The sequence below is a fragment of the Cynocephalus volans genome, chromosome 3 (assembly GCF_027409185.1).
Source record: "Cynocephalus volans isolate mCynVol1 chromosome 3, mCynVol1.pri, whole genome shotgun sequence".
Classification (NCBI taxonomy): domain Eukaryota; kingdom Metazoa; phylum Chordata; class Mammalia; order Dermoptera; family Cynocephalidae; genus Cynocephalus; species Cynocephalus volans.
In genome coordinates, this window is record NC_084462.1 from 1,624,607 (window position 1) to 1,647,579 (window position 22,973).

A 22,973-nucleotide genomic window follows, 5' to 3' on the forward strand; every position below is an offset into this window, starting at 1 on the left:
TAGAGTATGCCCATCTACTTAGCCTTGTGTGCAGATTTTACCCAAGCACATTGTAAATGTGGAAGCGTATGTCCTTTCTGCAGTTTGTACTTTGTATTCATGCCAGTGGCTTTCTAGATTCTACACCCAGCCTTGCTATGTTTTGTTTCCTTCTCAGTGAATTTGAGGTTCTAGAGCAGCCTCCCTAAAACATCCTGTGTTGCATCTTCTAAGTAGGTTGTGGGTTTTAGATATCATGTTGATTTTTAGCCTAAGGTTGGCCTGCCCTTTTTTTTTTTTTTTTTTTTTTAAGATGACCGGTAAGGGGATCTTAACCCTTGACTTGGTGTTGTCAGCACCACGCTCACCCAGTGAGCTAACTGGCCATCCCTATATGGGATCTGAACCCATGGCCTTGGTGCTATCAGCACCGCACTCTCCTGAGTGAGCCATAGGCTGGCCCCTGGCCTGCCCTTTTATAAACATTTTCCTGAATCTGGTCCTGAGTGCTGGGATTCAGGTGTCTAGATTCTCAGATGCACCACCTCAAAGACCCAACAGGCACTCAGGTGCCTCCTCTCCCAGGTCCCAGTGCCCTCAGCTCTTCCTCTTCTCAAAGGAGTCCAAGACCTTGGTCCCAGGGTTTGGACAGTGTCCTCATATTGGGCAGGGCTGGGAATTATCCACTCTCAGAACCGGTTATGCTGCTGCCCGAAGGGGGAGAAAGAAAGAACAGAGTGAAAGTCCCTCCCGCTTTCGGCAGGGCCAGCCGGACCCGTCAGACCTGATGTGAGCAGACAGAGCGGTTCAGGTGCCCTAGCTTCGTCCTCACCTCGCCCCCGGCTCCAGTGACCCAAGTGCCGCCTCCCAGCCCTAGAAACCCCGCCCCTTCCTCCTCCCGGACCCAGGAGCTGTGCACTCGGACTCCTAGGGTCTGCAGGCTAGGATTTCCCGGCCTACGGGAGGAGGCTGAGAGCCCATACTCTTGTCTCCTGGGGGAAGAGGGAAGGTGTGGTCTCTGCTGGGATTGGGGGGGGGGGGGCTGGAGGCTCAGACTCCTGGGACTGGGGGGCCTTGGCTCCTGTGTCCTGAGGGAAGAGGGAGCTTGTTCTTGGACTCCTGGAACCTGAAGAGGGTGATGACTAGCACAACCCTTCAGCCATGCTTTTTTTTTTCTTCCAAGTGGAGTGGGTCTTTGGGTTTGTCTGGAGCGGGGGGTCAATATCTGGGAAATTGAGGAAGGCAGGAATTGGGCTGGATAGTAGGTGAGGACTATCCCTGTGGCATTATACAGGTAACCATGTCCTAGTGACCTAATCCTGTGTCCCTAGCCCTGTGGCCTCCTGAAGGCATGGTTCTGGTTTGGGCCTCAGTTTTCCTAACCATGTAGTGGGTTGAGGGGGATTCTCTGCAGAGCCAGAATAGGTAGAGACTGATTTTTTCCAAATTCGATCAAGCAGTGCCTGGGTCACCCAGCTTCGGTTCCTGGGTGGGCCAGGCCTAGATTTGCTGCCAGTGCCTGTTGGAGTCTGACCTCAGTTTCCCCAAATGCTCTCACCCAGGTAGCTAGGGCTCTTTTCCTGAGAGCAATGGGTTTCAGTTTATCTTGTGCCATGATTAGAAGGCCTATCCAGGCCTCAGTTTTCCCTGGCAGCCCCTAGTGGCCAACACTGTTTCCCCGTGGAATGCCCAGGTGGTAGTGCCTCAGTTTCTGTGTCATGATCAGAGTGGGCCTCCGTTTCTTCTGTCCAGTGCCTTGATTGTCCCACCTTAGTTTCCCACTCGTTGTATACGAGTGGCCGTGCCTCAGTTTATCGCTTATGCCTTGACGAAGCGGTCTCTGTTCCCTGCCTCCTCCCCACACCCACAGGCCAGCACCGCCGCCATGATGTGCGAGGTGATGCCCACCATTAGCGAGGATGGCCGGCGGGGCTCGGCGCTGGGCCCGGACGAGGCGGGCGGCGAGCTGGAGCGCCTCATGGTCACGATGCTCACGGAGCGCGAGCGCCTGCTAGAGACGCTGCGCGAGGCGCAGGACGGGCTGGCTACGGCGCAGCTGCGGCTGCGCGAGCTCGGCCACGAGAAGGACTCCCTGCAGCGCCAGCTCAGCATCGCCCTGCCCCAGGTCTGGGCGGGGCCTGCGGGAGGCGGGGCTTCGGTGGAGAGGGCGGTCCGGAAAAGGCGGGACTTGGCGCTTGGAGGGCGAGGCTTGTCGTCGGTGGGCGTGGCTTGAGGGGAACAAGGGGCGGGGCTTAGTGGGAGGGGCGGAGCCTTCAAACTCTCAATCCCGTGGAATGAGGGAGCGAAGGAAATAATTGATCGGATTGTCCCGCTCCTGCACGCGCCTGAACAGGAGTTTGCGGCTCTGACGAAGGAGCTGAACTTATGTCGGGAGCAGCTGCTGGAGAGGGAAGAAGAGATTGCAGAGCTAAAGGCGGAGCGGAACAACACGCGGGTGAGGGGCGCGGGGGCGGGCGGCTCGCGCTCTTCTTTCCTCCTCTCTCCTTCCTGTCTTCCCCTCTTCCTGCTTTCACTTCCTGGCTGGTCCCCTCCTCTGGTCCCACTGTTTCCTCCGTATCCTCTCCCCTATCTCCAAAAAGCTTTCTCTTCCTGCGCTGTGTGTTTCCTCACTCCGACCCTACCTTTGCCGTCCCTCTCTCTTCCTGACCTGTCTCTTTCTGTGCCCCTTTGCTTGGCTCCAACTCTTCCTCCATGTGTCCTTCCACCTATCACCCTCTTCCTCGACTCTGCCCCTTTTCCCTTGCCTCTTTTCCTTGACTATCCCTTGCCCTATCCCTGTAGCTCCTCCTGGAACACCTGGAGTGCCTGGTGTCCAGGCACGAGAGGTCACTGCGCATGACTGTGGTGAAGCGCCAGGCCCAGTCCCCGGGCGGAGTCTCCTCCGAAGTGGAGGTGCTCAAGGCTCTAAAATCTCTTTTCGAGCACCACAAGGCCCTGGATGAGAAGGTATGAGAACTGGAAGAGCCAGCTTGAAGAATGGAAATCCGTGGTTGACTGGGGCTGTCCTGAGTATGAGAGATTCTGTTTGTGATTGGCTGGGGATGTCCTAAGTGAGAAGAATGTTGACTGTGATTGATTGGAACAAGCTATGGGCGCGGATTGGGACCTGAATGGTTGATAATAGAAGAAGGAACTAGGATGGAGGCCACCAGTGGGTGGGACTGTCTGGGTAGCTGGTGGGGGCTGCACACCCATTACAGAGAGAAGAATTCTTACCTTGCTTTATTAGACCTGTCCCAGGGCTGTTCTGGGCCAGGGATAACTGTCTAGATTGGGTCTGGTCTCCATGTCACTCCTGCCCTGCCCCTTTTGCCAGGTTCGGGAGCGGCTGCGGATGGCGCTGGAACGAGTGGCAGTGCTAGAGGAGGAGCTGGAGCTGAGCAATCAGGAGGTGGGGACGTGGCCAAGGCAGGGAGGTTCAATCCATATGGAGGGACTAAGGAGCTACGAGTGGGGCAGAGCTGCTTGTGTGGGTTCCAGAGAGTGTCTATTGGGGCAGTACTATGGCAGATAACCACTGGGGCTGGACTAGGGGGAGAAGTCAGTGAGGTTCCAGAGTAGAAGCTCATTATGCAGAGCTAAGGGGAGAATCTCCCAGGGAGAGTGAGACTGCAGTGAGAATCAGGGGCTGGGCTCGGGCTGGGACTAAGGAGGAAATGGTTGAATGGGGAAAGGCGAGGCTAAAGGGGAAATCTCCACAAGAAGGCTAAGGGTAGGAGTAAGGGTAGACTCCCTCAATGGGGGGCAGCTAAGGAGAGAGATAATGAGGGTATCGGGTCTAAGTGTAGACCCCACTAAGTATAGTGGGATAAGGGTGGCCCCAACAGGACCGAAGTCCTCTTAGATGGGGGCACCTATCCCCTTAGAGGGCCAGTACTAGTGGGAAGTAGAGCTAGGGGTTTCGGGACCCCCTTTTCTCTTGTCCCCCTTTCACTCTTCCAGACTCTGAGCCTTCGAGAACAGCTGTCTAGGCGGCGTTCGGGGCTGGAAGAGCTGGGCAAGGATGGGGACGGGCAGGTGAGAGGTGGAAGTCCCTTCACTGTGACCTCCACTGAGCCCCCTTTGTAATGATCGTATTGTTTGGTATGATCCTCACTGACCCTAGGACATCTGAACCCGTTAGCCCCTTACTGGCCTTTGACCTCTGATTCAGGTCACCTAGCTAACTTCTATTAGCTCGCTGACCCCTGTGGACTGTGGCCTGCACGATCCTTACCTATATTTGATACCCACCACCACCTCAACTTTCTCCTTGCATTCCCTCTATGAGACTGTGCTCCTCACGCTCGGTTGTGTCACTTCCTCCCTCTCTCCAGACCCTTGCCAATGGCCTGGGTCCTGGTGGGGATTCAAACCGACGTACAACGGAGCTGGAGGAGGCCCTGGAGAGGCAACGTGCAGAGGTGTGCCAGCTGCGGGAGCGCCTGGCGGTGTTGTGCCGTCAGATGAGCCAGCTGGAGGAGGAGCTGGGCACCGCTCACCGCGAGCTGGGTAAGGCGGAGGAAGCTAACTCCAAGCTGCAGCGCGACCTCAAGGAGGTGAGGCTGGAGCCCTTGGTGGGCTGCCCTCTGTCTCTCTCCTCCCCATAACCCTCTGCTCAGAATCACAGAGTCACAGAGCTCCTGAAAGGTGGAACCTGGATTCAATCCACAAGCTGTGTGGATTCCCCTCTCTGAATTTGTTTCCTCAAATGGAATGTATGACCGTATCAGAGGGTTAGCTTAGAAATGGCACATAGTAGATGCTCAGTAAGTGGTTCTAGTTATTACATTCCCATTGGGACATTCTCTTGTGTCTCTAAATTGAATCTTTCATTGGTATATCACCCCTTCCCGGCTTAGGGCCTTTGATCCTAATCCCTCTGCCCTAGGGAGCTTCTGGGAAATGTAGGGCCTGGATTCTTGAAGGCAGTGGATGAGAAAGGAGAGCGAGTACTTTATTTCTCATCATCCACTAGGGCCTTCATCTTGGATTTTAAGCCTGGATGGCTGCGGGAGCTGCTGGAAAGTGTGGTCCCACCACACAGCTTGTGGCCGGAAGTCCATCTCCCATGAAACCCTGGAGCACCTCTTCTAAGCCTGTGCTACCTTGGTGGCTCTTGGGAGGTTAGGGTTATGAGACCCTAGGGCACTTGCTCTGTGCTTCTAAGCCTGTGCTGTGCCAGAAGTTGCTGAGAAACCTAAGGCCTGGAGTTTTTGAGGAGAGTGGCTGGAGTGGAGCCTTCACATCCCATGAGTCTTAGGTCATCTGTATGGGGAAGATCTAAGCCGATACTGCCCTAGAAGTTCATGGGAGGTGTAGCACCACCATTTTAACTTTCAGGTAGCAGGGGACTTAAGGTGGGCTAGTCCTGGGAGCTCTTGGCAGGTGTACCACCATTCTGATGCCCAGGTGGCAGGGGACTTCATTTCCCAGGAGACCCTGGGGTGCCTCGTCTGGGGTTCTAAGCCAAGGCTACCACAGGGGCTTCTGGGAGCTGTAGTTAACATGGCCCTTTGCCACTTCCGCAGGCCCTGGCACAGCGGGAGGATATGGAGGAGCGGATCACCACGCTGGAGAAGCGCTACCTGAGCGCCCAGCGCGAGGCCACGTCTCTGCACGACGCCAACGACAAGCTGGAGAATGAGTTGGCCAGCAAGGAGTCGCTGTACCGGCAGGTGGGGATGCATCCGGGAAAGGGCCACGTGCATAGGGCCGTGGCCCGCGCGACCTAACTCCCCTTACCCCCTGCCTCGCCCTCCCCCAGAGTGAAGAGAAGAGCCGTCAGCTGGCCGAGTGGCTGGACGATGCCAAGCAGAAGCTGCAGCAGACACTGCAGAAGGCAGAGACCTTGCCCGAGATAGAGGCGCAGCTGGCCCAGCGCGTGGCGGCGCTCAACAAGGTGGGGGGGCCTCGGGTCGGGGGTATGGGTGGGTGAGCTTGGGGGGTGGGGCCCAGAGGAGGGGTACCTTCAGTCTGTTGGGGACAGGAACTGGGCCTTGAGTCTGGAGGGGCTGGAGCAAGACCTGCAGCCAGGATTCTGATTCGTAGAGGAACGGAACTTGCTATGGGGCAGGGCCTGGAGTTTGGGGAGAGGGTGGTGTTCTCTAGTTTGGACTGAAAGGGATGGAAAAGGTCTTGAGAAAGTAAACTAGACCCAGGGACAGGGCGTGAATCACAGGCGCAGGGGAGGAGTTCTGAGGGTGGGGCCTGGCACCCATCTTGAAGGCGGCGGGGCCTGGCCCCTGGCTGTATTCTGGCGGGGTACAGTCCGGTGCCATGGGTTCCGTCCGCTAGGCTGAAGAGCGTCATGGGAATTTTGAGGAGCGACTTCGGCAGCTGGAGGCCCAGTTGGAGGAGAAGAACCAGGAGCTGCAGCGGGTGAGGAGGCCGAAGACTGCAAAGAGGCTGGGAGCGCAGCGTATATGGAAGGGGCGGGGCGGGGCGGGGCTTAGAGCAGCGGCGTGTTCTGCGCCACGTGGCCTGAGCACCCCTGCCCTGCTCCCCTTTGGGCAGGCACGGCAGCGGGAGAAGATGAATGATGACCACAATAAGCGACTGTCCGAGACAGTGGACAAGCTACTGAGCGAGTCCAACGAGCGGTTACAGCTTCACCTCAAGGAGCGAATGGGGGCGCTGGAGGAGAAGGTGCACCCCTACCCAGGACTGCAAAAACCGGAAATCCTGCACTACCTCTTGCTGGAATCCTGGGGCTCCAGAACTTTCCCCCAGATCTGTTATCTCCCTAAACCTGGGCATGACGAATTCAACAGACTTCTGTGCCATATTGCTAAGACCACTTTTCCACCTAGTCTAAACAGCCAAGAGCTGAATTCTGGGGGCATCTGTACCCTGAATCCTTGGCATTTCCCAAAACCACCAACCCTATGGACCCTCAAACCCTGAATCCTCTGGATTTCTTTCTTTAGATGCATCTTTGGCCCCGTTACCCCCACTCCCTTGCAACTCTATTTGTGCCCACCCCATTCCTCCTGGGTCCCCTCAGGCCTGTCTCTGTTTGCTGGCGGCTGCTTGCAGCTCCTAGAGAAAGTCCCTTTTAGGCCCACTCCCTCACTTCACACTTGTCCCCACAGAACTCACTGAGCGAGGAGATCGCCAACATGAAGAAACTTCAGGATGAGTTGCTGCTTAACAAGGTCAGGGGGCCTGGAGGGATAGGAGGAGGGACGTGGAGCAGAGATGGCTGAGGCTGGAATCAGCAAGGCTGGAAAGGGCTGTTTCTCGAGGAGGGGGGCGGATTCTGACCTGACACCTCCAAACTCCTACCCACCAGGAGCAGCTCTTGGCCGAAATGGAAAGGATGCAGATGGAGATTGACCAGCTGCGGGGGAGGCCGCCATCCTCCTACTCTAGGTAGCCCTCCTGCCCCACCTCTGCCCATAGAGTCCCCTTGGCCAAGCTCATCCCTTCTGATCCCCACTCCCTGTACTCCTGAGACTTCCATCTATCCCTCTTATTTATTTATTTATTTATTTATTTATTTATTTATTTATTTAAAAAGATGACCGGTAAGGGGAACTTAACCCTTGACTTGGTGTGGTCAGCACCACGCTCACCCAGTGAGCGAACCAGCCTTCCGTATATGGGATCCGAACCCGGGGCCTTGGTGTTATTAGCACCGCACTCTCCCGAGTGAGCCACGGGCCGGCCCAGATCCCTCTTATTTTTGACCTGACTTCATGACCCCTGACCCTAGGCCTGTCCCTGTGACTCCTGACCTCTGTTCTTTTCCTGACCCCTTGGTCCCTGACTCTCCTCCCCATGCCCACAGGTCCCTCCCTGGCAGTGCCCTGGAGCTCCGTTACTCCCAGGCACCCACATTACCTTCTGGTGCCCACCTAGACCCTTATGGGGCTGGCAGTGGCCGGGCAGGCAAGAGGGGCCGCTGGTCAGGGGTCAAGGAAGAGCCCTCCAAGGTCAGCAGCCACCTCTGGGGCCTAGGTCTTGGGCGGGAAGTAGTGGGAAATAGAGCCAAGTCCCTGGGGCTCTGAGGGGCAGGGTCATCTGGACTCACCCTGTCTTCTTTCCTTCCCCCACAACTCCATCATTCCCACTTGCCTATATGTCTCTCCATGTGGATGTCCGCTACCTGGTGAGAACCTCAGTAATGATGGGATGGGGAGAGGGGTGTGGAATCCCAGAGCGGTTAGGGCCAGGTGAAGAAAAGAAGTGGGCCAGGTCGAGAATGAGGGGAGGGGATGGAGTCATGGGTGTGGGTGTGGTTTGGAGAGGGTTGGGTGAAGGGAATCAGCTGGGCTGGGAAAAGTGTCAGGGCATGTGGGCAGGGTCAGGGAGGGTGGGCAAGGTCAGGTTCAGTGAGTGAAGACCCAATGTCAACCTCAGCCTCCACCTACCTGGCTTCCTTCAATCCTCATACAGAGAAAGGATTGGGAGCGGTCTACACCTGCGGGGTCCATGCCACCCCCGTTCCCTGGGGAGCTGGATGGCTCAGATGAGGAGGAGGCAGAGGGGATGTTTGGGGCCGAGCTGCTCTCTCCCAGTGGGCAGGCTGATGTGCAGACGCTGGCCATCATGCTTCAGGAGCAGCTGGAGGCCATCAACAAGGAGATCAAGTGAGCACTGGCCCAGTCCTGCTCTGCCCTGCCTGAGCTAACCCCCAGCTCCTCTGGCTCTGAAGACGATCTGAAGTCCTGTCTCCTCTTCCACCATCCTCAAGAATTTATGCCAGCCCAACACTCCCTCCAGTGTCTGGGAATCCCCTAGAATACAGTCAGAAGTCTTCTGTGTGCTATATACATATATATTCCCCAGCCAATACTTGCAATTTCCCAATGCACACCAAAAACTACATTACAAAATACCAAAATTCTCAACTCAGTACATCAGGAATCTTCCAATATACCATGGATTTTGTGGCTTCACAGAACCAGTACCCCGATTCTCCCCAGTACCCCAAGAATCTCAACACAACACAAGGCCTCCAAAAATAACCACCAAGAATCTCACCCTAACACATTAATCAAGAACCTCAACTCTATAAAGTCCTCAGTTTATTAAGAAGCCCCCACTGATGTGAAGTCTACCTTGATTTCCCAGCAGTTGCCCTATTTAGCAATTCTCCTATAATAACACACTCTCCATGGGTCCCCAGCACAACCACCAATGTGACCACCACCTTTCATTCAAACTCTGGCTTGATGTGTTGACTCTCACATACTGAATCTGTGACCTTCCCAGATCCTAGATTGACCCAGGGTCCCTGATCTCACCCTGATCTTATTATGACCTTGCTCTTGCAGTCCTCCCTGAAACTTGATCTCTTGCCCATAATAATCCATTTATGATTTTCTAGAACAACTTGGTTATCATCAGGGCAACACTGATGCAGATCCTGATCACCTTGACAGCCCTAATCCTTCCATGACTTCCTGAGACTATCATGACTCCTTGGCTCCTCATGAATCCACCCAAAACCCTCTAAGTTCATGGCACCTTCCCCAGAATTGCCCTTGCCCTACCAAGCCTTTCTGGCCTATTGTGACCCCCACTCTCCCTCTCCTATTGTCTACTTCAGACCTCTCTCCCAGTCTTTCCCATTTCCCTCCTCAGGCTAATCCAAGAGGAGAAGGAGACGACAGAACAGAGGGCAGAGGAACTGGAAAGCCGGGTGTCCAGCTCGGGCCTGGACTCACTGGGCCGCTACCGCAGCAGCTGCTCGCTGCCCCCCTCCCTCACCACCTCTACCCTTGCCAGCCCCTCCCCTCCCAGCTCTGGCCATTCAACACCCCGTCTGGCACCCCCTAGCCCTGCCCGTGAGGGCACTGACAAGGCTGTGAGTGTTCTGAAGTCTTTGTAGCCTGGTGGGGGGAGGGGAAGAGGTCATAAACAGGGCTCCCCAACAAACAGCAACAATAACCCCGCACACCAGTGACTTCCAAAAGCAACCTTAGCTTTTTCTAAAGATTCCAACTCAAAGGCAAAGGGGAGACCAAGTCACTGGGTTCCTGAACCCTTACTTCCACTTTAGTCAGATCTTGTCAACTTTTACTTGTCTTACACATGAAGTTTCTGCATAGGACTTTTTAGAAATGTTTTTGTAGCTAAACATACATTTGAGAACTATAATTACATCCTCTGAATTGACCTTTGAGGGAGACAAGGAGATATCACCCCAATTTATTTCCTTATGCCCAGACTTACTGCTTCTAGAACCTGTAACTCATTAGCTTTCTTTGAGGTCAAGGGTATCACACTTCTGACACCAGAAGGAAAGATAATGTAAATGTGAGTTTGGTAGGCTCCAGAGGCTTTTTTCTTTTTCTTTTCTTTTTCTTTTCTTTTTTTTTTTTTTTTTGTGGCTGGCCAGTATGGGGATCTGAATGCGTGATCTTGGCATTGCCAGCACGACGCTCTCCCAAGTGAGCTAACCATCCAGCCCTAGGGAAACTGCAAATCATTTCCTTTATGTTTCTGCAACTCACCCCTACTTGATCTAGGCTACCTTCAGATATGGTGTCCCAAACCAGGGCCATCCCAGATACCCTCTAGTAGACATCCCAATTAATGAGGAGTCCCCAACATGACTCCCAACTCAATTCAGCATCAATGCCTCTCTGTCTCCAGAATCATGTCCCTAAGGAGGAAGCTGGGGCTCCACGAGGGGAGGGGCCAGCCATCCCAGGAGACACCCCACCACCCACACCCCGCTCTGCCCGTCTTGAGAGAATGACCCAGGCCTTGGCATTACAGGCAGGGTCTCTGGAAGATGGGGGACCCTCACGGGGAAGGTCAGCAGGGACAAAGGGTAGGGACAGGGCGGGACTTCCTTGGGAGGATGAGACAGGAGAGGAAAGCACTTGGGAGGAGAGGAGGCATCTGAGAAGTGGTCTGCCCTCCCTCTCTTCTGCTTACCCAGTGAGGGCACTCCAGATTCCCTGCACAAAGCCCCCAAGAAGAAGAGCATCAAGTCATCAATAGGCCGCCTCTTTGGCAAGAAAGAGAAGGGGCGAATGGGACCCCCAGGCAGGGACAGCTCTTCTCTGGGTGAGTATCCTAATTCCAACCTTCTCTCATTTGTTTCTTCCTTCCTTCATCCCTTTCTTCCTATTTTTTTTTTACATTCATCCATGTCTTCATTCATTTGGTAATTCATTTAGAATGTGAAAGGACAGGACTTGCCAGAGGTAGACAGAAGGAGGAAGGAGAAAGAAAGGGCCCTCTTGGGCAGGTCTGGGTGACTGGGTGGGTAAATGAATTTATTTCATTTAGTAATTTTTTTAATACAGAAAGAGGGTGGGGCATACTAAAGGTAGGGCATCTTCCAGTGGTGTGCTGGAGCCTGCTCGTACTGGCTTATGAGAGCTGTTATTTCAGGAACTTTGTGAGCTGCTTGACATCACATTGGTAGCTTGAAATTGGCCACGGTGAGATTACTTACACCACAAAGATTGGCAAATGCTACATATCAGGGAATCTATTCTCCCTCCTCAGGGAGCCAGTTGTTAGGCATTTACCAGCACACCACTTCCACCTTACCAAGACCAGCCCAGTGAGTCCAGCCCTGTTTTTGAGTTTTCTCCAAATCATTGCCTGGGAGCTGACATTGGCTGCTGTTTGGCTTATCACTCTTCAATGTGGCCTCACTCACTACCCCCTCAGGGCCTCTGTCTTCCTGGCATCCTTCTCACCACCCGCAGCATGAGATATTCTGTCTCCCCCTTGAGACTTTACAAATTTTGACTTTCCATATTTCAACTTCTCCCTGCCTTCAGCTGGAACACCCTCAGATGAAACATTGGCCACTGACCCTCTGGGACTAGCCAAGCTGACAGGCCCAGGAGACAAGGATCGAAGGAACAAGAGGAAGTGAGTGAGTGTGTGTGTGTGTGTGTGTGTGTGTGTGTGTGTGTGTGTGTGTGTGTGTGTGTGTGTGTGTGTGTGTGTGTGTGTGTGTGCATTTGTGTGTATGGGGTGGTGGTGGAGGACATAAGTGAGAACAAAATGCTGGGAGGGAGTGTCCTTGATCCTGAACTTGCTTGCCTTGAAATATAGGAGCTCCTAGAGTTTTTCCTTATTTTTTCTCTCTCTTGATGGGAGTGGGGGGAAGATTCACATGTACTATTTTTTTTTTAACCTTCTGTCATGTTTTCTACATTCATAAAAATGCTTTTACCAGTGTGTGTGTGGTGAAAGGGGCCATCCAAGGGGCTGGGGGATCTCCATCCTTGACAGCTCCTGCCCTGGTCCCTTCCCCATCCTCCCAGGCATGAACTCCTAGAAGAGGCCTGCCGCCAGGGCCTGCCTTTTGCTGCCTGGGATGGGCCCACTGTGGTCTCCTGGCTGGAGGTACTGGGGCCCAGAAAAGCCCTATTGATCCCCAACCCCTGTGACAGTCCCACTATCAGGGGCTGGCAGGGTCCACCCAGCACCATCCTGCTCCTAGCCCAGAGGTGGAAGGAGGGATGGGCAGGGGAGGTGAGGACCTGGGAGGGGTCAGCCTTCCTGTCAATCTAAAAAGCTTCTTTCTCCTCCTTCACCCCTGTCCCTCTGGCCATGCCCACCTGGGTCCTTCTGTTGTTTCACTCTGACTGTCTCTTCATCTCTTCATGTCTCCCTGTCTCTGACTGTGTTTTTGTTATTCTCCATATTTCTTCCCATGTCTCTGTATCTCCCTTCCTATATCTCTGTGTGTCTTTCTATCTCTCCCCTTTCTGTCTCTCCTCATCTCTGTCTCTCCCTGTCTGTCTCCCCCGGACTCTTCCACATCTCTTTGCCTTTCCTATCTGCTTGTTTTCCCTGTGAACTTTCCCGTGTCGCTCTGTTTTGCTCCACGTGACTCGGTTCCCTCTCTTCCTTTCTTTCTGTCTCTGCCCATCTCCCCCATGTCTCCTTCCATATCCTCTTTGTCCCTTCCTCCTTTTCTTGCAGCTGTGGGTAGGCATGCCTGCCTGGTATGTGGCCGCGTGCCGGGCCAATGTCAAGAGTGGAGCCATCATGGCCAACTTGTCGGACACGGAGATCCAGCGTGAGATCGGCATCAGCAACCCGCTGCATCGGCTCAAGCTGCGCCTAGCCATCCAGGAGATGGTCTCCCTCACCTCCCCCTCAGCTCCCGCCTCTTCCCGCACGGTGAATGTTGACCACCATTCCCAGTCCTCGTTGCCTCAGGGACCCACCTCTCATACTCAGACTAGCTAGTCCTGGGTCTGCTCCCTCCAGCTCCTCCCATAGACCCTGCTCACCGTGGGCTCTCCCCACCCCTGAGGTCTCTGGGCCTCCCCTCAACTCACTCTGCTCCTTGGCACTTGCTGCTCCCTTGGCTTGGAACACCCCTCCCCCTGTTTTCTCCAAGCCTGAGGTCTCAGCGCAAAGGTCACCACCTCTGAGAGGCCTTCCCTAACTCAACAGCTCAACCAGTCACCCACCATCACCCCAGCACATCAACACCTTCCAATTTTTCCCCATAGCATTTACTCCCTTCTAATTATTTTATTCTTTTGTTTCAACTTTTTATTAAGAGAAATTTCAAACATACAAAAGATTACATGTAAACATGCATAACTCAGCAATTTTTAACCCTTTGCCATACTTGCTGTGTATGTATGTGTATCTGAGGTACTTGAACGTAATTTGAGGACATCATAATAGGTTAGTCCAGAATATTATTTCCCTGACATATTTATAATATGCTGATTCTCTCTCTCCCACCATGATACAAGGGCCTCATCTACATCCCAGACCCCACAATGGTGCCTGACGCTCGCCGGGAGCTTTATAAATGTTTGAATCCTTGTAGGAATTTCTAACTCATGGGGTTGTGAGAGCAGTTGCCCAATAAATGTGAACAAACCCCCCTGAACATTTGCCCTATTGCTGTGTCTGCCACCTTCTTCTGAATCCTCCGTACATCTGGGTGAGGTCAGAGAGGTGACATCACTTGCACAGGGCCACACAGCAAAATGCCCAGCAGGGCCCTGATTCCAACCTGAATTTGGCCAACTCCAAAGTCCATGCTCTTTTGCCTGGAACTTGGCAGGTGCTCCATAAGGATCATTCTTTTTCTCTGTACATAAATGTATGGCGCCTTCGGGAGCACGACCCCATTCCCCTCCCGCATCCAAAGCCCTATACCACCCCCATAACACCTCCCGCATCTCAGTCCACAGGAAATGTGTGGATGACACACGAGGAGATGGAGTCCCTTACGGCCACGACCAAGCCTGTGAGTGCCCTCTACCGGCGGCCGTGGGGGTGGCACTAACATTTACCTGGGGGTGGGGGCAGGGACCGATTCTGTGGCTGGCTGTCAGTCCGTCCCTTCCGTCCTCCTCTGCCTGCCCCTTAACCCACCCTTCTCTCCCCTCTTCCCACTAACGGGTCAGGAGACCAAGGAGATCAGCTGGGAGCAGGTAGGGGGCGCGGGGCGGGGTGTGGGCGCATGAACAGGCTGTGCACGCTGCATGGACACCCCTCTTTCTCTGAGCCTCCCCCAACTCGGTCCCTGCCCTCACCAGGACATTCCATCATCCCTGTGGGGGGACGGGGGTGGGGTGGAGACTGTGCCAGAGCTCAGCTCTGGACTGTTTCATTGTGGCTTGATGGGAGGCGACATGGAAGCCCAGACTGTTCCATTGTCGGCTTGGTGCACTGGCCATTTCATTATTGTGGGTTGGGGTGTCTAGGCGCTGTTCCATTGCTGTAATTAGAGGGAGACGAGGAGCACCTTGTTTTCCTTACCGTTGAGGGGAAAGGGCACTACCCTGGACTGTAGCAGGGCAAAGGGGCAAGCACTGGTTATGGTGCTGGTGAGGCAGGTCAGGCTGGATGAGAAGTTGGGGACGACGAGCTACATTTTGTTCTCAAGAAGAGGGGCATGAACTCCCCTGAGCTGAAGTAACTATGTTGGACTGTGGTCTCTGTCTCCAGCCAGGGAAAGGTGTGGATGTCTCCTTATGCTAGAAGGAGTGAAGGACTTTGGGCTGATTCAAAATATTGTCCTATTCAATGTGGTCCCCTCAGAAATAAAGGGGGAAAAGAGGGTAGGACCAAAACAGAATATTGTCCTGGGCTAGATTAGCATCAGGACATTTGCAAGAGTGATGTTCCTTTGTTGGTGGGAGAGCTGCGTTGGAAGAATCCATTCTCCCAACTTGGGGGAGTAGTGATGTTGGACTGAGTTGGGACAGTGTTAGACCAGTGCTTCTCAAAATTTAATATACTCATACAGTTCACATTACCTGGGGACCATCTGAAAATGCAGATACTGATTTCAGTAGGCCTGGAGTGGGATCTGAGAGTCTGCAGTCACAGCAAGTCCGCAGGTGCTGGTGATGCTGTGGGTCCAAAGACCATGCTTTGAGCAACCAAATTCCTCAAATTCTGTCATTATGAAGGGGTAGGAGACAACTGTGGATTAGTCCATTGTCCTGAGCAGAAATTGGCATTGTCCTGCTATGAGGTGGGGAAAGAAAAACCTTGGATTGGGGTCGTACTGTACCCCTTTCATATACACATGGGAAGGGGCCAGAGGACCTGACCCCTCCCTCACCTGCCCATGGCCCCAGATCCTGGCATATGGCGACATGAACCACGAATGGGTGGGGAACGACTGGCTGCCCAGCCTGGGGCTGCCCCAGTACCGCAGCTACTTCATGGAGTCGCTGGTGGATGCCCGAATGTTAGATCACCTCAACAAGAAGGAGCTCCGGGGCCAACTCAAGATGGTGGACAGCTTCCACAGGTGGGGGCTGCCTGGCCATGGGGGACAATCGAAGGGGAAGCCCCACCCCTACAGTCTTTGGCGAATGGGACTGGCAATGGGAAATTCCCAGGATTATCTTTGGCCTTTTAGCCTGGATTCTCAGGAAATCCTGACGTGCCCCTTCCATCAGTAAGATGGTCCATAGGAAAAGTTCAGATCCTGAGACACAGCTCAGCTAGTTAACCCCCAGCCCCTTCCAGTTTAGCCAATAGGAACTACTGGTTGAAAATGGCCCACCTCCTGGGAGGGTCAACAGTCAATAGAACTGATCAGTGGAACTCCCCAACCTCTCCCAGAAGACCACAGTCAATGCGGAGGTCCCAATAGGAGCCCCAGCCAGTCGAGTTGTGAAGGCTCGTCTGTGACTCCACTTCTCCTGCTGCTCAGGGTGAGTCTGCATTACGGGATCATGTGTCTGAAACGGCTCAACTATGACCGGAAGGACCTGGAGCGGAGGCGGGAAGAGAGTCAGACCCAGATCCGAGGTGAGTAGGAGTGTAAGAGCCCCTCTGGGAGCCAGGGGGGTGCTGGAGGAGGGATGATTGGCGGGGGAGGGAGGCCAGGAAAGAGCACCACCATGAACAGGAGTGGAGCCAGCATGGGAGCGTGGCCAGGAAAAAGGAAATAGGGGTGGAGATATAGTCTAAACTGGACAATCCTGGCCATGAGAGGGGCGCGGCTGAGGGTCCCTTCCGTCCCCAGACGTGATGGTGTGGTCCAATGAGAGGGTCATGGGTTGGGTGTCCGGGCTGGGCCTGAAGGAATTCGCCACGAACCTCACGGAGAGCGGGGTGCACGGGGCGCTGCTCGCCCTGGACGAGACCTTCGACTACTCCGACCTGGCCTTGCTGCTGCAGATCCCCACGCAGAATGCGCAGGTGAGCTGCCGCTCGCCCCTGAGCATGCTGGGCATCCCCACCTCGCGGACTGCTCGCTCCAACCCTTCTCCCACCTCCACTTTCCAGGCTCGGCAGCTCCTGGAGAAGGAATTCAGCAACCTCATCTCTTTAGGCACAGACAGACGGCTGGACGAGGTGGGCGCGGCAGCAGCTCTGGGGGCTCTGCTCCAAGCTGCTCCTTGGGAGTCCGAGCTGAAGGGGTGGGGCTTAACTTTGCGGAAGACTCGGGGTTGGACGCGGGGCCAGGAAAGTGGCGGGGTTAGGGGGAAGGGTGAGACCGGGAGTGGGTGGAGCCAATGAATGGGGCGGAGTCAGAATGGGGCCCAAGTGCCTCACCGGCTGCACGGTCTATATACCTAGGACAGCGCCAAGTCCTTCAGCCGCTCCCCGTCCTGGCGGAAGATGTTCCGAGAGAAGGACCTCCGAGGCGTAACCCCCGACTCAGCTGAGATGTTGCCGCCCAACTTCCGTTCGGCTGCAGCAGGAGCCCTGGGCTCGCCGGGGCTCCCGCTCCGCAAGCTGCAGTCGGAAGGTGGGGGGCTCCCAAATGCGACGGTCCTTCCTCCCTTCCCGTTCCTCAGGGTGGAAAATGGACCAGTTCAACATTCCAGGTTCTGAAATGGCCTGGTCCTTTTCCCCCACCCCTGACAAACGGACCCTCCAATATTCCAGACGCCCTCCTCAGGATGTGGAATGGATTAATCCCACACCCCTTCCCCAGGGTGGGAAGTGAACTCGTCCAATGCTACTTGGGGGACCTTGTTTGAGTCCGAGGCTGCGGGGAAGGGAGGGAAGCCGATGTGGAGCCAGGCGATCGTCGTATTGGGAGGGGAACTCCTGGGGTTGAGGCCAGAGCTAGAGAAAGCCTGGGGAGGAACCGGGCGGGGTGGATGCTCCCGGCTGAACTGCTGCTCGCTCCCCTCCAGGCCAGACTTCTGGGAGTTCCCGGGCAGAAGGCGTTTCGGTCCGGACCTATTCCTGCTAGTGTGGGCCTCCAGGTGAGAACAGTACTGGGCGATCTTGGGGGTGCGGGGTGGCACCGTGGATCTTCACTGCTCCAAGCACTGCCCGGCGTCAATGCAGGTGACCTCACTCGGACGGAAGATCTTCCAGAGGCTGGGCTGTTACCCCTGCTGCCCAGAGTGTGGTCTCGCCGGGGAGAGCGGGTGGGGGGGCTCGCGCCGCGGACTGGACCATCTGTGCAGACAGGCGGGGAGCGCGTGCACCCGCCTCATAAATGGACTGGACCAAACCACGTGAACTGGACTGAGAGGGGGAAAGAAGAGGCCAGGAAGAAATCCCGCCTTCCCAACTTCCGCTTCCCTTTTCTCTACTTTGTAATTTATTGATGAGTTTCCAGCGGGAGACGGGTGCCCTTTCCCTGCGGGGAGGGGCGGGGCTTCCCTCCCGGGCCGCATGCGGGAGGAGGCTGCGCACTCCCTTTCTTCCTTCCCAGTCGCGGGGCCCAAGTCTTCCTTCTTCGTCCGAAAGGAGGGGAGGGGGGACTCGCTGCTACAAGCCTCGCCCCCTGTGCCACCCAGCCCCGCCCCAGCGCGTCCGGTAGCCGGCCCCGGGGTCATCTGCAGGCGGGGTCCCCTCTTCCTCCCCCGTGTCTCGTGTGCCCGGGGGCTCCCCTTCCCCCGTGCTGTGGCCGTGTCCGTGCCCCGGGGGTAGGGGGCGCAGAACAGCGCTCCCCGTTCCCCTCCGGCTCCGGGGTTTGCATGGGAGAATCCTCTTTCCACGATGCCACTGGGCGACGTGGCGTGGGGGGCAGGGGGAAGGTGGCGGAGCCCTCACCCCCGACCAGGCGTCATTCAGTGATCACGGGTAAAGAGAACTGTTTCAAAAAGCTCCCGTGTTGACTGATTTTTTGGTCAGGACGTTAAAGCGAACCAGCCACCTCGAGGACCCTGCAGTGCAGTCTCCTCCCTCCATGCCTCAGGCCCGAGGCCACCTCGTTCTTCCTTCAGACCCACGAGTCCAGGCCCCCATTTCCCACCTGCATTCCCTGATGCCCTGAGAATCCAGGCCCCACGCCTGACAGTGAGGTTTCGGGAAGCTCGTTTATTCAGAAGAAATAAATATGGCTCGTGGAAAGGGATTGGAAGGCAAGGAGAGGTACATTTGCGCCGCAGCCGCACGGCCAGGTCAGGGTTCCGGTGTTTCCAGCGTGTCTGCCAGGGCTCTGGAGAGGAGAACACAGAGGTTAGACAGCCGAAGTGTCCAGAGCTCACCCCCTGCCCATTTCACGGACGGGGAAATGGAGTCCCAGGGTCCACCAATAACTCATAGCGGGACAGCGCTTCTCTAAACAGGGCCCTGTGACAGCCCCCCACCCCAACACACACACTTACTGGTACAGAGACGAGGAGAAATAGTCGACGTAGCTTCCTGTGGTAGAGCAGAGAAAAGAGGCTTGAGGGATACGCCACAAGCGAAATTAGGGGGCCACTCAGTACAGAGCGTGGGATGAGGCCCTCTTTTTCCTAATTCCTTCCTCAAACTGAATTCCCTCTACTGGGACTCCTTCGAAGGCCACGCCCCTTCCTCCTTGCTCTGGGTGTTCCTGTTCTCCTGTAGCCCCGCCCCTTTTATTCTTACTTGCTTTTGCCCGGCGGTTCTGGGCCCGCCCCTCAACCTTCTACCCTTCTTTTTCCTCGGTTTCAGCAACTCCCCCAGCGTTGCCTTTGTCCAGGCCCCGCCCTATCCGCAGGCTCACCGCTTGGTCACGCCTCTCCAGATAGCCCCTCCCACAAGCCTTCCGGCCCCGCCCCTTACCGGGCCCGCCCCTCAACCTTCTACCCTTCTTTTTCCTCGGTTTCAGCAACTCCCCCAGCGTTGCCTTTGTCCAGGCCCCGCCCCATCCGCAGGCTCACCGCTTGGTCACGCCTCTCCAGATAGCCCCTCCCACAAGCCTTCCGGCCCCGCCCCTTGCTGGGCCCAGCCCCTTCCTCAGGTTTTTCCTGGGTCCCACCTATGCTCACCTGGAGTGCAGACAGTTTCGCAGACCAACGGGCAGAGGTAGCAGAACTGACAGTGCTGGTGGAGGGGATGGGGAGAGAGAGTGAGCGGTAGGGCGTGGTCGGGGCGGAATCAGGGCGGGGACGGGGCCGTCAGGGGCGAGAGGCTACAGCAGAGGTTAAGATCGGAGTCAGGATTAGGTGTGGAGTCAAGGCTGCATCAGGGGCAAGAAGCTGGGTCAGTTTAAGATCAGATGCCGGGGTTTAGGGCTGAAGGTGTTCAGACGGTTGCGGGCCGTCCTGAGGCCTGGTAGACCCTTGAGCTCGGGGGAGGTCTCACCTGGCACTGGTCGCAGTGCTCGTCCATGTTCTCTTCCTCACAGTGACAGCTCTCACATTCAGTGCATCGCTGGGGACCAGAGGAGCCTGGTGAGAGGGAAACCCTAACCCCTCTTGGGAGATAACCTGCCCGTCGTCCACCCCTGGTCATTTCCCCAGACTGTCCACTCTCATGGCCTCCAACCCTGAGCTCAGTATCTTCCCCCCAAACGCGCTTCTCGTTGCTCCCCTGCCCCCAGTTCCCCACCTCAGAGCGATGCCACGTCCCCCAGTCACTGTAGGTTAAGCAGGCAGGTGTTCTCTTCAACCCTCCTCCCTATTCTTCCCACAGCCTGTCAATCCCCAGTCTCACACTCCCTACCTCTTGACTCTTTGCCACAGACCCCTGTCTCTGTCCTCACATCCCCAGGTGCAGCTCAGGTCTCATTCTCTTTCTCCTGGACCATTGCCCCAGCCTCCTCCCCAGCCTCCTGACCTCCAGTCTGTCTCTCAAGTGGACCCAGTAGTATCTTTCTCCACTCAGAACTGACCTTGCCCCTCCCTTGCTCAGAGCCCTCCCATGGCACCCCAGAGTCCCTGGGACAAATTCCAGGTACAGCTTCATGGGTGGATCTGGGCTAGGGACATACATTGCAGAAGGAGCAGTAGCCACACAGGGACCCTGGTTGGTAGTTCCCATACTCCTGCACATCCTGCGGACCTGTGGGGACAGGAGGGCAGCAGTGACCCAGGATGACTCCACTCCTCCCTTCCCCCACTGGCCAGGCCACTTACCTGTGTCCTCACCACTCTCCTCACTGGAGGTACCTCCAGCCACCCCCCTGCCGGTCAGTGGGTTGGGGATGATGGTGAAGGGGAGTTCATCTTCCTCCAGCCCCTCCTCCTCCTCCTCTTCTTCCTCCTCCCTGTGGTCTTGGTTCAGTGGGGCCCAAACCTCAGCCCTCTCCTCTTCTTCGTCCTCCTCTTCCTTGTCTTCCTCCTCCTCCTGGCTCAGATTGAGGCCGTGACCTTCCTCATCCTCCTCCTCGTCTTCCTGGTCCAGGCTTCCATGGCGGGTGCCTTCCTCTTTCTCTCCCTGCTCTGTACCTTCATCTTCCTCATAGGAGCTGTGGCCCTCTTCCTCCTCAGAATCACCCTCCCTCAAATGGCTTCTATCCTTGACTTCCATGTGTCGTGGGAGATGATGGCTAATTTCCTCCTTGATGGACCCACTGTGACCTTGGCCAATCCCTTCATCTTGGGGGCCTTGGTGCCTGTGGCTGGGGGCTTGGTGGGCAAGCTCAACAGCTATGTCCTCATCTTCCTCCCTGGAGACTCTGTGGTGGTGATGGCCGGGGACTTTTGTTTTATACTTATCTGAGAAATCCTCCTCATCTCTCTTGTGGCCTTCGGGCTGGTGGCTTGTAGCATGGTGGCCGAACTTGACTGTGATTTCTTCTTCCTCCTCCTCATCTCCAAGGCTATGGTGGGCATGTCTGGGAACCTGGTGCCAATGTTCAGTGGATAAGTCCTCATCTTCATCTTCCTTGTCTCTATGGCCTAGGTGCCTGTGGCTGGGGACATGGTGGTGGTGTTCAGCTGAGACATCCTCATCCTCTTCCTTCCTGTGGCCTTGGAGCTTGTGGCCCTGGTGTCCATACTCAGTGGAGACATCACCATCATCATTATCATCATCATTTTCTTCTTCGTGACCTTGGTGCCCATGGTTGGGGACATGGTGGTGGTGTTCAGCTGAGACATCCTCATCCTCTTCCTTCCCTTGGCCGTGGTGCCTGTGGGTCTGGTGCCCATACTCAGTGGAGACACCCCCCTCGTCCTCCTCCTCCTCTGCCTCCTCTTTCTCTTCTCCATCATCTTCTTCCCCTCCATGGCCTCGGTGTGCATGCCTGAGGACATGATGGTGACGCTCACTGGAGAGGATGTCCTCATCATCCTCGTCTTGATGGCCATGGCTTCCATGGCTGAGGAAGTGGTGCCCGTGCTCAGCTGAGTTTTCCATGTCTTCATCCCCATGGCCTCTGTGCCCACGGGCCTGCTCAACGTGCTCCATGAAGACCTCCTCATCAGGGACATCCTCCTCTCCCACCTTGTGGCCTTGGTACCTGTGGCCTTGGAGTCGGTGGCCATCTTCCCTGGAGATGTCTTCATCCTCTTCTCCGTGGCCTCTGTGGCTCCAAACAAGATGCGCATTCTCTGTGGAAACATCCTCCTCATTCTCGTCTCGATGGCCTCTATGGGCATGGATGTGGTGGCCCAACTCTGCAGATGTGTCCTCTGTGGGCCCAGAGATGCCTGCGTTGTTCCAGTTGCTGGGGCCCAGTCTAGGCCCTCTCAGCTGCTGGGTCATGGCAGGCGGAAAGAGCAGGGTGGCCACAGCAGCCCAGAGGACAGAAGTGTGCAGCCATGGCCCACAGCGGTCCATGGGGACAGACAGGAAGCAGAGCTTCTCCCAGGGCTGGCTCCAGCTGCCTCTGTGTCCACGTGGATGGATTTGAGGGTCCTTGTCCCCTTTTGGGTCTCACTCTTTCTTTCTCCGTCTCCGCCTTCGTCTGGCCCTTGCTGCCCGGCTCTGAACACCCCTCTGAGGCTGTCTCTGGAGCCCCCTGACCCCCCTCTCGGTCTCTCCCTCCCCGTTTCCCAGCCAATAGGGTCTTTCCCCTCCCTCTCCATGGCTAAATTTACTCTGAGCCCTGAGTTATTCTGGGTCAATCCCCGCCTGCCCTCCCCTCCTGCTCCTCCTCGTCCTCCCAGCTGGGGAGGGGTTGAGTGAAGGGGTCTCTCCCTGGCCAGGAGAAGGGGCCAAGGGACTTGACTTTGGACTCCAACAAGCTCATATTTGTCAGCTGCAAAGAGAAAGGCTAGACTTAGCGAAACAATTTGGGGGAGCCTGGGGCACCTGGGTGGGGGGACAGGAGGGACATATTGGAGGGAAGAGACTCCTGCAATTGAAGGATTGGGGGTTAGATTATAGGGAGTTTCCAGCGAGAATGGGATACTTTGGTGAGAGAGTGGATGCCAATATGGAGACCTGGAATGTGGTGAAAGGAACCCTGC

The 22,973-nt window shown here is 55.7% G+C and overlaps 2 protein-coding genes across 2 annotated transcripts; one reads left to right on the forward strand and one right to left on the reverse strand.

Annotated features, from left to right (window-relative positions):
* The first annotated feature begins 1,864 nt into the window (after positions 1 to 1,864).
* On the forward strand, positions 1,865 to 17,605 carry PPFIA3 (PTPRF interacting protein alpha 3). The gene is made up of 28 exons (XM_063091815.1): positions 1,865 to 2,104; positions 2,333 to 2,434; positions 2,782 to 2,946; positions 3,317 to 3,391; positions 3,943 to 4,017; positions 4,317 to 4,538; positions 5,511 to 5,657; positions 5,747 to 5,881; positions 6,277 to 6,360; positions 6,496 to 6,627; positions 7,074 to 7,136; positions 7,274 to 7,353; positions 7,772 to 7,916; positions 8,386 to 8,573; positions 9,571 to 9,793; positions 10,585 to 10,748; positions 10,877 to 11,004; positions 11,733 to 11,826; positions 12,225 to 12,306; positions 12,889 to 13,089; positions 14,120 to 14,182; positions 14,343 to 14,369; positions 15,525 to 15,700; positions 16,109 to 16,206; positions 16,424 to 16,599; positions 16,687 to 16,755; positions 16,981 to 17,152; positions 17,547 to 17,605. Exons 1-28 carry the CDS (start codon positions 1,865 to 1,867, stop codon positions 17,603 to 17,605), a joined length of 3,585 nt encoding a protein of 1,194 aa, XP_062947885.1.
* A 1,059-nt stretch (positions 17,606 to 18,664) lies between these two features.
* HRC (histidine rich calcium binding protein) lies at positions 18,665 to 22,524 on the reverse strand. Its single transcript, XM_063091358.1, has 6 exons — positions 20,694 to 22,524; positions 20,549 to 20,619; positions 19,921 to 19,989; positions 19,605 to 19,659; positions 18,975 to 19,011; positions 18,665 to 18,805 (listed from the first exon to the last, which is right to left on the reverse strand). Exons 1-6 carry the CDS (start codon positions 22,339 to 22,341, stop codon positions 18,769 to 18,771), a joined length of 1,917 nt encoding a protein of 638 aa, XP_062947428.1. The 5' UTR covers positions 22,342 to 22,524; the 3' UTR covers positions 18,665 to 18,768.
* Positions 22,525 to 22,973: the final 449 nt, after the last annotated feature.